Here is a 16,166-nt window from a genome sequence, read left to right as displayed (position 1 = left end):
TTTTTTTTTTTTTTTTTTGAGTAAAGTAAACCGTCGCACACATTCTTATCTACTGATAAATACTCAATTTTTAAATAGAAAGGTTGAAAATTATATTTTTAACATGTTTTGACTATTTTTCAAGATAAAGAAAGATTTTCAAGAAGCAAATAACTAGAAAATTGAACTTAGTTTTGCCTTTGGTAAATCATTTCCATTAACTTAATATATAAATATTTGTTCAAATATACATATATATTTTATGTTTATTTTTATGTTTATTTTGATTTAGTAAAAATGATTAAAATTAAAATTGACTTTAGCTTTAATAATATCTGTTTAGTTATTATTATATACTGTACAATCCTTTTATTGTAATCAACTTGTGACTCTCCTAAGCTAATATTATTAACTGACTGATAACATTAAGCGGAATAAGTAAATATAATTACTGGAAATTCTAGTTTTATTAGCTCTGACGTTAAAAAAGACAGGATAAATGATTATATAAAACATACTTAAAGATTTATTTATTTATTATTAATAAATAGTAATTTATCTAGTATATAATTTTAAAATTCTAGCAATTTAAACTAATGAACTGTGAGTAAATAACCATTAGAAACATTGGTTAAAATAACAGATAGCAATTGCGCGTTATTCTTCACATATTGAGCCTGATAACATGAAAAGATGGCTTTAAAATACCTATTTTCCAGAAAGTATTGATAACTGTAGCCGAATCCTTATTATATTCAGCAAATTACTATAGCATATTTTCTGCTTAAGCTAATTTTGAAATCGTTAGATGACTGATAACAATTCTACAGTAACAGCTTTAAAAAGATTCCAGCAACGAGTTGCTTAACTTTTCCGGAGACATTTAAAACTGCGAGTGTGGCGCCATCTGTTATGATATTTTATTTTAAAATTTTTTATATATTTTTAATTATTATAAAATGGCAAAAAGCTTAATTTTGAGGAAAGGAATGGGTTTTATATTAAAAAAAAAAAAAGAAAAATGCAAATGCTAATAACGAGTAAAAGCGTCATTAAATCTCACCCTACTCGAGATATGACACTCTTTATCTTTCCATCCCCTAGACCTTTAACCACTAAAATTTAATAGCATCAGTCCCTCTAATATACAAACTTCCCTGCCAAATTTCAGAAATTTTCGACAAAAAGTACGGGAGTTATTAAGCTTCAAAGAGAGTGAACAAAATCGTGCCCCTTCACACACATACGCAGACACACACATTAACACCTATACATACAGAAAAACCCCTGAAGGTTTTTTGCATTTCTCGACGTTTCCAGGTGCCCTGATCCAAAAATGTAAATATCTGGGGGGGTCTTTTTTTGACCGATCGCCATACTTTCCCTCTGTTATAGCCTGTATAACAGAGCCGGAAAAATAATAATCTAATGCTTAATAACTTTAATAATTTACATTACAGACCGAAAACAAAAACAGTATATAAATTAGCACGTTTTTATTTTTGTTCTCCTTAGTTAAATGTCAAAAAGTATATAGAAAAATGTATTTTTTCTGTTTTTTTCTACTCGTTTTCTAAATAATCTACCATTGTGTGATTCATAATAAATGAATGAGTATTCTATATTATAAGAAAATATAAAATTTTAAATTTAATTTTGATAAAAGTATCATGTTGTAAAGAAATCTTCCATCCTTACAACACGGATTGAGAATTGAATATGCAGTGTCATAACTAGAGGAGTGACAAAACATGAAATTTTAAAATATGGCAATATGAAGTCGAGAGATCTCTAAAATGTATTTTTTTCCTTTTTTCCCCATTATTTTATACCAAAATAGCGAATTCAAAACATCATCGTAGTTTCTGAATCCATTGTTCTGTCTTATAAAAGTTGTATATGTTGTTTATAACGTATTGAATAGAGAAACCTTATATAGTATAAAATAATGCTGAAATTCAATATCTTAAGCATTGTAATTTTGTTAAATATGTTTGTTCACGTTAAAATCAAACATAANCTCATTAATACAGATAATTCTCAAACTGATTAATTACAAATGTCTGCAATAATATAAAGGCTGTAACTTAGATAATATAACAGAAATAAGGAAAATTATATTATGATAAAGGGAGGAAATTATTATACAGTATTAACTATAAATATCGCTCATCGTTTCAAATTATGAATTCCAATCTCTCACAGACAGATTTATAAATAGTTAGAATTCCAAGGTAAATTTGGGACTCGAAATTGTTAAATTAAATGAATATTTAACCATCTTATTATTGACAATCTTAAATTATATTAAGTATTATTACAAAGTAATAAAATTATACAATCACATTTATAACCCTTGATGTAAATTTAAAGTTCATTTATATTCTGTAATTAAATATTAAATACGTTGTTGATGAAACGTTATGAAAAATATTAACTTTGAATATTAAATAGGTGAGGAAAAATTTCTGTTAAAAATTTAATTTTTCATAAATATTTATTTGTTGTGAAAAATATAAAAATACATATTTTAAATTCCATTTTGTTGACAGATTTCATTAAATTTTTATTATTTCAAATCAAAAATAAATTAATTAATAAAATTTGTAGGATATGTATATATTTATTCATTGTAAATAAATCTCTGAAAAGATTTAACATTTTTAATGATACAATATAGGAGCATATAATGATTTAAAAGCATTTACTTGAACTAATTCATAACGCTTCAATGCTTTGAGTTATTTTTCTGTTTACAATTCTAAATCAATTGCTTAAGTAAAAATTTAAATAACATTTACAAAAACCTTAACGTTTTAATTAACTTTATTAATGATCTTGTAAGATTTTATTTACAAAGAATTCTTTTAAACCATTACATGTCAATATGACAATTAATCAAAAGTTTAATTATTTTTCACATAGGCATTTTAACATTCATTAACAGAGGATCATAGCTAATAGCGAATATTTAAAAGTTACTTAAACTAATATAGATACATACATATTAATATTTATGAATAGAAGAATAATGTCACGTAAATGGTATTAAGTATTAAGTACACTTAAGCAGACAATATTGTCTTTATATATTAAAATAATTACTATTAACAGCTTCTATTTTTTTAAAATTAAAATTTATATGCAAAAATATTAAAAATTCTTTAATAACATTAGATTTAAAAGTTTAATTTTTTAAATTAATGTGATAAAGATCACATAAAATATACTAAAATATTAATTATTTATATTTTAAAATAATATTTACTGTATTGATTAATGTTATAGTAATTATTTTACAAATTTGAGTTATTTTTCTGTTTGTTCCTAAGTCAAAAACTTAGGAACAACTTGAAACGTCGAGTAATGAAAAAAGAAAAAAAATTGGAAGTTTTTCTATATGTTTGTATACAGTATATGTGTGTGTGTTTAGGAAGGCACGATTTATCCACTTTAAAGCTTCATAACTCCCTTGCCTTTTGTCGAAAATTTCTGAAATTTTTCGTGGAAGTTTGTANAAAATTATGCAATTTTACTTAATTTTATATTGAAAATTATGAATTTATAATATTATAAATGTTTAATACTGTATTATAAAGTATTAATATCATAGCAACGGAGAACAGTAATGGGTGTGCAGATGTTTGGAATTGCAAGTTCTGACTAAACTGGAGTTAATACGTATTATCGTAAAGTGTCTATCGAAATTTCTACATATATTTAGCCTATGTTATACATTATAATGAATTCAGCATGTTGAATCGGTTTTAATTTATCCAAACATGAAAATTCTGTATGAAAATGTTCTATTAATATAGGAAATTATGTAAAATTTGGAAAAGATGATTGAGAAATTTACTACTGTCCGGATGAACTTTTACAACAGAATAATAAGTTTACTTTCCTTCCTTTAGCAATAATTTTGATATAAGATTATTGTGATGGAATTTATAAATTCACATACTTAGAATAAATATGAATTAATGCATTACTTAAATAAAACCAATAAATAAATTCTCTTTCAGGAAACAAGACAGTAAATGCCTTTACATTATATAATTTTCAGCAGACTATAGTTTTATGTTGTTAGTTATAATAAATGTATTGCATCATCTGTAATATATTTCTTCCATACATTAAAGATAGATTTCTCAAAGTTACAGTGTGAAAGGAAGCCTTGCTTCCACCAGAATGGTCCTGATTCTTAAATGTGCCCTCATTTGAGGTCGACCCCTTTCTTTTATCCTTCAGGAGATCCCTTGATATAACGCCAACTAGTGGCCGAGTGGATAAAACTACCATTAGTTGCTCGCGGGTTCGTGCTGACCAACGAACTGACCACGTGGATTTTCCGGGTTTTCTTAACGTTTCTAACACCTAAATAGTGCTAGTTTCCAATAGATAGTTCTTCTGGGTGGCATCTCTCCTTAGAAAATCATTCACGTATTGTATTATCGTATCCCATTAAATCTATATTAAATTTGTGGCTAATTAAAAGAAATTATTATTAATTAAAAGAAATTTTGATTATTATTGAAAGTTGTAAGAAATATTTGCAATTGAATCGACTTTTATTCTGTTTTCTTTACGAAAGAAAAGATAATAATTCCTAAATGAATCAAATACCTATGAACATCGAAACATTCAATTCATCATTAGGAAATGATTTCTCCGTGCATTGACATCAAGAAAAACTTAATGAACATCATCAACCATCTTATTATAAGAAGTATTTAAGAAAAAGAATAAATGTTAACTACAGTATTTCTTGAGTTGTCTTATTATTTTCAGATTTCAATCAGATGCAGTTTAAAAATTGTATATTATTCGTGTTCGCAAATTTGTCTAAATTATAGTTTAAATCCTAGAATTGATTATTAGTTATAATGAATTGTAAGGCAGAAGTAAATATGAGCTGGTAAATTACGTTTCAATGTAGACTTCGCTGAAATCGATCTGTAAAATACGAATTCATGAATTTGCTATTAAAACCGTAGGACAAATAATTCGTGAAATCTATTCCTTCAATTGGAGCAATGTGTTAACTAAACGAACGGAACGATATCCAATATACTTCTAATTGATGTAGTAGAATTTGTCAAGCTATTTTCCTATCGTTATTTGAATTCTTAATTCATGAATCTCAGTTCTGTTTTTTGTTATTATCTTAGTATATTTTTTCTCGTACATTTACCATGAATTAAAAGTGAAATATTATAAGAGTAACCAAATTTATCGGCTAAACCGGGACAGGTTTTTAAGATTGAATGAAAAATTGCTTAATTTAGATTGTTTTTAAAAATATATTTATATATTCATATATGAATTGGTTATGTTGCATTAGAAAATCTATAAAATGATTCTATTTAAAATATTATTTTATTTTTGAGGGTTGAAAACGGGAAATTCATTTTTAGTTCATTTAAATTCTCATATTCTTAAATAATTATCTCAAACTAATTGGTGGAGATATGTGAGACTTACTAGACTTTATTGGAGAGTTAGAAAATCGAGATCATTCTAATAAAAAACTAATTTTATTCGTGGGATGCATTTCGGTCTTTACTAGATCCTCTTCAGCCACTATTATATAAATACTGATACCTATAATATAAACGTATACAGGTAGTATATGACCATGTAACCTTTAGTAATTAAGTTAAAATATTGAAGGCAATTGCGTAATAGTGGACTGAAGAAAGTCTAGTGAAGACCGAAATTTATCCCACGAATAAAACTAGCCTTTTATTGATGTGATCTCGATCTTCTAACACTGCAATACAGCTTGATAAGCCTCGTATATCGCCACCAATTGATAGTTTGAGATAATTATTTAATTCATTAGAGACGAGAAGCTTATCTATACACCTATATCTTATATTCTTATTTGTTCAGAATATTACAAGTTGAAAAATATTTTATAATTCTAAGTTACTTAAATTTAGTTTTTTAATTGTATATTTTTAAAATAATTATTCAAATAATCTTTCGGATCTTCACCCGTATTTTTGAAAATATATTTTCTTTAGTATGTATTTGATATTTTGGATTAGATTCTTCATTCTTGTCCAAATGTATATTTCTTCTCAATATCTGGTGTGGTAGCTGATGAATACGTAGATTTAGTATGCGTCTCTTTAATCCGAATTAGTAAAAACGGTAGACTTTCTCTCAGCTATTAGGTTAGGTACTCATCTATTGCAAATCACAATTTTTACTAATTCGGGTTAAAGAGACATGTACTAAATCCAAATATATATTGACAAATGTGTCCAACAGGATTCAGAAACATTTACATAAATTTTTAAGTGCTATACATTATATGGCTCTAGAGAAACAAGGATTGGATCCACATACATGTAAATATGAATATGCAATATGGATGCGCGTTTCTCTTCTAATTGTTATTGATTTTACAATCCGTGGATGTTACTCGTATTTCAATAAATCATAAAATTTGTTTTTTATTACAATTTTTTATTCAGCGCGTTTAGAATTCTCACTGAATTTCAATGAATATTTTAAAAGAATGGAATTTTAACTTACAATAAAATAAAAAAATGCAAAATTCTTGAGTTACTATTCTTATTTGTGAAATTTAATGAACTCATTTTGCATATAAGTTATAGAAATATAAATTATGTAGAAATATACTTTGAGTTTTTTAAACTTTTAATTCATTTTTAACTTTTTCTACCCCGTGGGTACTGAGATAACTTTTTATTCATACCTGACAATGGAAGCAACCACGTGGTGAGGGACAGAGCCTAACATATCCGAGACAGACCATCATGGAAAATTATTCTTTCCTGGGGTTTTTTGGCTGCCCGATTCGATCCCGTATCCCCAGAGCGGCGGACTGATGCCTTAATCACCTCGGCCATTCAGCCATATGAATATAGACCTTGACTATAAATATTTTGACAAACATTGTTTAAACGCAGTGAAATCAATTTTTATTCTATTGAATGTTTTTGAGGTAAAACGGAATATTGTGGATCAAATTATTCAGTTTGTTTGTTTCAGTGTAGTCTCTATTCGATGCTACTGGAAAAGTAGAAAACATTTCATACGGGTTATTTTAAAAGGCACGTAAAAAGTATGTTAAAATGAATAAATTCATGTATTTAGGATAAATATGGATCGATTGACTATAGTTTAATATTTAAACTATAGCCAATCGATCATTCCAACACATTAATATGTCAGGAAAATTTTGATGGCACAATGTAAATAGTCGTGTTTTAAAAAATAAAAATATAGCTGTCTTCAAAAGATCTCAATATATTTTCTAGAACAATATATTAGGATTAATATATACGTGTAAGTTAAGAATTTTGGCATTCAACAAATGGGTAATAATTTTGTTTTTTAAATATAAAAATTACGTATCATTATATAAAACAAATAAATAAAACTGAAGAAATATAAAAGTATGCTTTTAGTTAAATTCATATTTAAACGGACAAAAAACTTACAAACGTATATTTTTTGGAGTAGTCCGTCCTAGATATGTCAGTAGGGCCCATCTCTCAACACCTGATCACAAACCTGCCAATAAGCCCCCTTAGTGCCCACAGGTCGTAAAGAGTAATACTTTTTGCTGTTTAGAGGATGGTTTTTCCTATACCAATTATGGGTTCGGCCAAGCCCGCATTGGGAAGGATGAAGTACAACGTATTCAAGAGAGATTATCCACGAAAAATTAACTCGGGGTTGCTTGCCTGGATTCGATCCCGGGTCCCTCAGAGTAACAAGCTGACCTCTTACTGCTCTAGCTACCGGTCATCTAATAANTAAATTTTATAATGTTTGTTTATAATTAAATTTATGTTAAAATTATAAATTATTAATAATATTCATAAGTCAACGATTATTTTAAGAAATTTTCTGTAAAATATAACCATACTTCGAGCGTTAACCTGAGCAACAATTTATTAAAATCCAAAGAAAATATAGTATATTATACTTTAGAATCATTTATAAACATAAAGAAGAAATTATTCAAAACAAAAATATTTTCATAAAGCCAAATGCAGTTCAGAATATACCATACTTGACAGTTTTAGAGACAAAAGAAAGAAAAATGCCTTTCAAAGCTATGATATTCAAAGATAAAAGAGTATGATCTTGTTGAAGATTTAGGATTTTAAAAATCGGTATAGCACTATTTTCAGATTATGTTATATCGTAATGCCATATTTTTATTCAGAATCTTTAATATAAAATATATGAATAGAAAAAAAAAGAATAATATAATTTGAAGTATGAGACATTTTCGAATTTCCAGATAAAATTTTATTTCATAGAAAAATAATTTCTTTTTCTGTTATTTTTAAAGTTTCATTTCAGCAGAAATTCGTAAATTTTTAGAAACTATTTCCTACTTCAATCAATATAATAATAAATTTTAAGAGCCATGAATTTTTTCTTTCTTTTTTTTTTCTTTTGCCTTATGTTTTCTAGTGATCGACAGATCTTTTACTTTTCACTGTTTATCAAGTTGTGGATTATTGCGTGAAATTCTTAACAATCTCGCTTCATCTTTGAACTTAGACAACAAAACAGTGTTTATGTGCCTTGTTTATGGAACTTTTGTTAAAATTATTAAGGAAATTGGCTCGTAACTTTATGTTTTTATATATATAAGCTTAATACTAAAACTTTCGATTTTTTCTTTATACTTTACTTTTTTTTTTAAATTTTTCAGACGATCATATCAGATACTTGCGTGATTTCATATAATAAAAGCTACAGTCGAATGATTCTTTTGTCGTTTTTCTTCTTCGAAAGAAAGCGATTGGCTGCATCTTTTATTATATATAACTTTAAAAAATTAATTTCATGAGTTTTTCATAAAAGAATCATATCTAATAAATACAATTTATTTAGATATATTTCCGATATGGCTTACATCTTAAGCAAATTTCTCATTTATTTTTCTAATATTTTTTAATTAGAGAACCTGTTTTATTATATTAGAACGTTTTTGTGCTGTAAAAAAAATATTATTCAAAGCTCGAAAACCGTTGGTTAAGCTATAATAGATGTTTAATGATGATAAAATAATGTTAAACTTACTGTTTTAACATCATTTTACATTTTTTTGCGGATTATTCCTTGTTTTATAACTGAAATTTTATNTAACCCTTGATGTAAATTTAAAGTTCATTTATATTCTGTAATTAAATATTAAATACGTTGTTGATATTAAAATACGAAAGAGTAAGTGATTATTTAGGAAACTGTCAATAAATACAACCATTAATTTTTATATAAGCGCTGCCATTCAATTTTTTTTCTTCTATTTATTGATTTATTCAGAAATTATTATAAATGTGCTTTTTTGTTGAATTTTAGAACAGAAATTGCTTTGAATTTTTTTAAAAGATATAAGTCAAAAACGTTACAAAATAGATCCTGTAATTAAATGTTCTGTAGTAAAATCATTGGCATCTTGTTTCTGTATCAAATCTTTAAGTGATCCTTTCCATCAATGATGATCTTTTTTCCTAAGATGTAGAATATTTATGCAAATGGTGAAGTAAATAATATTCTACAGAAAATAATTTACTTTAGCACTTTAGAAATCGTGTCAAATTTAAAATTCCATCTCTCATATATCAGAATTATTAAGAGAAAATATGTAGTTTTCGTATAATTTTTAATGTTAGCAGAGAATATTATGAAAAATCTAAATGGAATACCTTTACCAACGATGATATTCACCAAATTCCAATGTGAAACCGCGATTTATTTGGTTAGACATCTGACAAAGAAATATTGACATTCTGATTTTAGCTGATAAAATATAAAAATATTTCTCAGGTTTTTCTATTTATCAACGTTAACTATAGAAAGGTTGAATAAAGAAGTTGATCTTGCNCATCTCTCAACACCTGATCACAAACCTGCCAATAAGCCCCCTTAGTGCCCACAGGTCGTAAAGAGTAATACTTTTTGCTGTTTAGAGGATGGTTTTTCCTATACCAATTATGGGTTCGGCCAAGCCCGCATTGGGAAGGATGAAGTACAACGTATTCAAGAGAGATTATCCACGAAAAATTAACTCGGGGTTGCTTGCCTGGATTCGATCCCGGGTCCCTCAGAGTAACAAGCTGACCTCTTACTGCTCTAGCTACCGGTCATCTAATAACTTAGCTATAAATAAAATAGAAATAGAATTTCATAAAGTTTTGTGAAGTTTTATCTTCTATGAATTATTTAAAATTTCGTTTGTTTATAGAATGAATAATTTTAAAATAAATATTATGAATATAAAACAATTGATGGTATACAGAAATATAAAACTTTCATAGAAATTATTATTATAAAATCATTTTCATAAATAAATACAATATTATAAAATGTATAAGTCCAACGAACAGAAAAAATTTATAATGTTTTCCTTGAAAGATTTCAATGTATTGTATGAAAAATTTATAATATTTTTTAAACCTATTTAATTCTTAATAGTATTTTAAATTCGTATATTTTCGAAAAATTTGATCTTTTGGGAATATATTATTTGATTTTAAATAATTAAAAAGTTTATTATTATTATTTTGAATTTGATCATAACGAAAATTTATTCCAATTACTGTATATGTATATATATAATATTAATCCGTTTCTACTGGAGACGAATCGGGAAATTTTTGATTAAAATAGAACAAAAAATATTTTTAATGTCTATAAAATCTTATAACTAAGTTAATATAAATACTGAAATATAATGATTAATTTAATTTAAAAATTCAGAAAGTATTTTCTCTAACTAGAAATTGCTTCGAGGAGAAATTTTATTTTAATAAGTTCTTGTAGTTTAAATTTTGTATACAAAAAAGATAATTCTAACTAAAAATTCTTTTATTAAAGTAAACAATAGAAAAAGAATTTCAGATGATTAAATGCATTTTATTATAAAAATTGTAATATATTAATTAATGTATGATACAAATTTTCTGATGGTACTATTGAATATGAATTGGCATATAGTTGCCAACTGGCAAAATTTACTTTATCCATAACTTTGAAGGATGAAAGTACAACCTTTCGCTGCCAAATTCATCAGAGTGAATTGTTTTGTTTCATTGGATTTTTATTTTTTTTAATAGTTTAAATATTATTTTCATTTCATTCACTTAACTTTTGATTTATGATACGTTCGTAGCGAAAGCATCTATAAGAGTGCAAGGTCTCTGCAAAAGAAAATAAAAACTTTATATCAGTTTATTTTTAGAGTTTGATGAAATTTTGCAAAAAATATCAACAAGAAATTATTAGCATATTTTAAAGTTGGTTTACATTCAGAACGATTAGAATATTTTAGAATTGGGATAAAGCTTCCGATAGCTAAATCGCGTGTCTTCATTGGAATGTTAACTAGCTTTAAAAAAAAACTTTATAAGTAGATTCAATCGGTTATTTTTGTATATTTACCTATAATTTAATTTCCAATTGAAGTTTTATTTATTGTATTTTTTTCAATAACTTAACATGAAACAGTCATCAATATATTTAAAGAAATTTTGATAAAAAAAAAAGGAATTTATGATAGCACTATGATTTTTTGATGAAAAATTTTCTACGTGTATGCCAAAGATCAAGTTTCTATTTTTATATTTTTCAATTTTGTCTATTAGTTTTATCGATCTTCAGTTTTTCTAAGTCAATCATATCAGAAAGAGATGTGGCTGGTAGCTTATGGCTACCTACATTTATATAAGTACGAAATAGTATGCAGGATATTTTCAATATAATATTGAATATGTGTTGGCATATATTTTATATATTATAAAATCAGTTTTCTGAGGTTTTCCTTTTAACTTCGAAAGAAACATTTGATAATTTATGTTGCAGTGTTTTTTAGCGAATTAAAAATTATTTAAAATCTTCAAAGCTTAAAAAACAAAAACAAGGATATTTTGTTCTGTGGACTTTTTATTTAAGAATTTTATACAAAAATTATAGCCGACCGCTACAAATTTTTATATTTTCCTCCGAGAATTGACCCTATAAATCTTTGGTGGTAACATTCGCCCGTTTAATTTTTCATGTGTCATTTTCGCATGGTTAATAACAAAGTGTAGTAGATGCATTATCAGAAGATTTTCACGTAATTAACTTTTCATTCCAGATTGAAGGCGAAAGACAATTATAAAAAAAAGAAAAAGCAGCCATAACACCCTATTTTTCTCGCTTATAAAAATACAAAGATACAGTATACGTCAATAAATTATAATTTTATCTGTATAATATTAATAACNTAATAACAAAGTGTAGTAGATGCATTATCAGAAGATTTTCACGTAATTAACTTTTCATTCCAGATTGAAGGCGAAAGACAATTATAAAAAAAAGAAAAAGCAGCCATAACACCCTATTTTTCTCGCTTATAAAAATACAAAGATACAGTATACGTCAATAAATTATAATTTTATGTGTATAATATTAATAACAATTTTAATTAACGATAGGATTATTTATTTATTTATTTAGTTATATTTGATAAATGTATTTTGATTAGGTGGATTCGGTAGAAAATTATATTAATACTTCTAGGATTACAAATACAGTACACATGCATTTATTTATTTTTCATTTTTTTTAATTTTAATTTTATTATATATTATAGCATGCATATTTCTTTCGAGAATTTTCTAGGAATAAAAATAAACAATAAAAATTTAAATATGAACTATCCTATCTTAAAATTCTGTATTCCAGATTTGAAATATTTAGAGGGCGCTTTTGTTCACTTTAATGTTTACCACGTGGTCGTGATGTTTGTCTTCAATGCTAGCTCTTTTTTTTTTCATTCAGTAGTCTGAATTATTTTTATTACAATTTTAATGATGTAATTGTTTTTGAATCTTGTGTAAACATTAAGTATAGATAATATTTTTTTTGCTAGACTTTTATGTAATAATACTTTAATGAAATGTTACATTGCATTTTTACTTTCAGAGTGAATTATTAAACTATATTTTAAAATATAACAAATACTGCATATTTTATTCAGCAATTTTGACGTGAAATTATGCAAAGGAAGACATTTTTCTTTTTATGTATTTTATGGAAGATGTTGATAAAACAAGTATTCCATGTATATAATGTTGTTTATATCTCTGGTAGCTTGGTTTGGCTTCAGGGTACATCTGTCACTGTCAAAAGTAAAAGAAACCTATAACTGTTGTAAAGATTCATAACAGAAACTTCTTGCTTCCTGCATTACATAGGATATATGTATACTGTATAAGCAATCAAAGCAGTCACTAATAGTTTTTATAAGAAGTATGATTTATGGATTAGTAAGACTTCACTACAATAATAATAAAAGCATTTTTAATTTTTATATAATGCTTTTATAATCTTATGGATAGTTTCTATGAAGTTACTTAAATTTCACTTAAACTATTGTATATTGTGATTAACTGTAGTAATATTTTATGACATTATTCTGATACTAAAACACTATTCAAATTACAGTTATATAATTTTAAAACAAAGTTTGTTTAAAAAATTTAAAATTTATGATTTATGTATTTTTAGCATTTGTTTATATTAATTTTTGTGCACTTAAAAAAATATATATAAATTGATCTGGATGAATAAAATTATATATCTGTTTAAAAGTGATTATTATTCTTTTTTTAAAAATATGATAAAAATTTTATTATAAATTTTATAAAAATCTTATGGAAATTTAAGTAAGAAAACAAATTTTGTTCATCATTGATGGAGTTCTTGAAACTCTCTGCCCATTATAGAGTATAATTAGAGTTGTTGACAACCTGTCAAGACAACAAAATGTTATGACACAGAAACAGATGATGATAATGATGGCGAAAAATGAATAATTTCTTATTTTACTTGTTTCAGAAAGTAATTAAGGGTAAATTCCATCATTAAGTTCTTGTTCTGATTTTAAGTTGTTGGTATTTACATGAGCTTTTTATATTTATTTTAAAGGTATTTTTGAAAAATTTTAATAGTTTTGTCTTCTTAAAAAATAAAGTTGAAATTTTGTTCAAATAGAATTAGCATTATTTTATCTACTGAAATTGCTATTACTGTACTTTCTCTTTGCAAGAATTTTAATCCAGTAATATATTATTAAGTTCCAGTGAAATTATGAATAAATTTGTTTAATTTAAATTTTTATAAAGCTGATGAAAAGTGAAAAGCTTAGAGCTATAATTTTTATGGAGAAACTTTTTGAAATAAAAAAATGTTCTTAAGCTATATAACTTAATGTTTTCAAATAAAATTTTTAACTACACATAATAAATACACTGTCAGAATTTATAATAGATTTTTATAAGTCAGTTGTCATCTCTATATCATTTTTTTTTTATCTATAGTTATGTTTTTATGAAGTAAGAATGTAAATGATGATTCAGATATTCAAAATAAATAAATATGCAATATTCTATTCTAAATTTATATAGATTTTTAAAACTTTTAAAATATTTATTTATTCATAATCTAAAATACTGAAATTATATGTATTATTTTAGGTGACAGACTTATTTTCCGCAATGGTGATGGACATCTTGTTGTTTATTCACCAAAAACAAGAAAATATAGAATTTTGGTACATAATTCAACATTTGTAAGTATATAAACTGTAGTCATTATTCCATTCTCTTTCTTTTTCTCTTTTCTTTTTATTTTAATAATAAAATATCAAACGTCCGAATTTATACATTCGAAACTATACCTTACCATATAATTTTTATTTTTATTTTATTTTAGGAGGATAACAAGATAGAAAAGTATAGTGTATCTGCTGATATGCAGTATGTATTGTTAATACATGATATTATTAAAGTAAGTATATATAATACCTGTTATCTATAAATTTATGTATATATAAAATATAATATATTGAATACACAGTTTTTATTTATTTTATTTTAAAATTTTTCAGATTTTTAGACATTCCTTCATTGCAAAATATAAGATATATAATGTGACAAATAGGTATTCAAATTATATTTCTTTTATAATTTAAATTATCTTTAAAATTTTAGTTAATTGTAGTTAAATTTTATGTGTTATTCATAAGTTGATTATGATTAATAACTTATATTAAAATTAAAAAAAAAATTATCTGTAAATTTTCAGGCAAATAATTCCACTTATTCATGCTGACAATCCTGAAACTTTTCTCCGTTATGCTGGCTGGGGTCCAAAGGGAAATCAACTGGTAAGTAGTTCACCTTAACATTGTTGGATATTCTTTCTTTTGGCTGATTTGACAGGTAATGTGTACTAGTCAAAGATGAGGTATCATTTGTATCAACATTAATAATTCAGAATAAAGCTGCTGGACTGATTACTTTGTCTGACGTTTTACTGCCGAACCAAAGTAGAGTTTTAGGAATGGGCAGTTAATTAAATTTAGAGTCACAGGAGAGGCTTGTCATCATAGTGATATGTAGGCAATAACTGATGACCTTCTGCAACTGGCATGTCACTTGAGAACTGGAGTAGAAGGAGAGTTGTTCCAGCTGGCTGAATGTAATCTGCACATGTAACTAAACTTCTCTTCACAATAAATTAGAAACTCTTGTGATTGTGTAGTCCTCCATAGCAATTTTCAAATAGTAAGATGGTAAAGTATTAGCAGTCACAAAACTTCCTTCTTTCTGATATATTTCATTTCCTGGTTCATTTATCTATATATAAATTTGGATTTAGAACAGGCTTTTCATAATTAGAATTTTAAAATGAAATAACTGCTTCATTGAATTTTTAAAAATCAAATAACATAAATAAATTTATAAAAATGTATGAAATGCCATAACTAATTACATATCATAAATTTTACATTTTTTTTTTCTTTCTTTCAAAGTGATGCTGGTTAAAAGAAATAATAATAAATATATTAGACATCTGTCACAACAATTATTTTACATAGTTGTTATGAATTTTAATACATATATTTTTTTTCATTTATGTAGAATTTCTGTAAAATATTAACTAAATTTTTATACTCTTCTAATTGTATTTATAAATAAGCAAATGTTTAACTTTTATTTTATTCTAGAAAAGGAAATGTAAACATTTATTTAATATATTATGTCTAGGATATTTTAACAAATCTTTGTTTCATTACATTTAAATTCTCACAATCAAGTAACAAAGTTCTGGTTTTATTGCCACACTTTAAAGATTTC

The 16,166-nt window shown here is 25.4% G+C and overlaps 1 protein-coding gene across 4 annotated transcripts in view; it reads left to right on the top strand.

Moving 5' to 3' along the window:
* LOC111625970 (dipeptidyl peptidase 4-like) overlaps positions 1-16,166 on the top strand; it is a 251,743-nt gene that overhangs the window by 104,523 nt on the left and 131,054 nt on the right. For 3 of the 4 annotated variants that reach the window (XM_023369230.1, XM_023369229.1, XM_023369231.1), the window contains exons 4-7: positions 14,502-14,596; positions 14,740-14,814; positions 14,915-14,967; positions 15,112-15,193. In XM_023369230.1, the coding sequence (XP_023224998.1) occupies positions 14,502-14,596; positions 14,740-14,814; positions 14,915-14,967; positions 15,112-15,193 (305 nt within the window). Of the gene's footprint in view, positions 1-12,739; positions 12,839-14,501; positions 14,597-14,739; positions 14,815-14,914; positions 14,968-15,111; positions 15,194-16,166 lie in introns of those variants that run through there. The other variant, XM_023369232.1, reaches the window with a different exon arrangement.

The sequence above is a fragment of the Centruroides sculpturatus genome, unplaced genomic scaffold (genome assembly GCF_000671375.1).
Source record: "Centruroides sculpturatus isolate CEXI.00-Female unplaced genomic scaffold, Cexi_2.0 scaffold63, whole genome shotgun sequence".
In the NCBI taxonomy this organism is placed as follows: domain Eukaryota; kingdom Metazoa; phylum Arthropoda; class Arachnida; order Scorpiones; family Buthidae; genus Centruroides; species Centruroides sculpturatus.
This window is presented reverse-complemented; position numbering and strand designations above follow the sequence as displayed.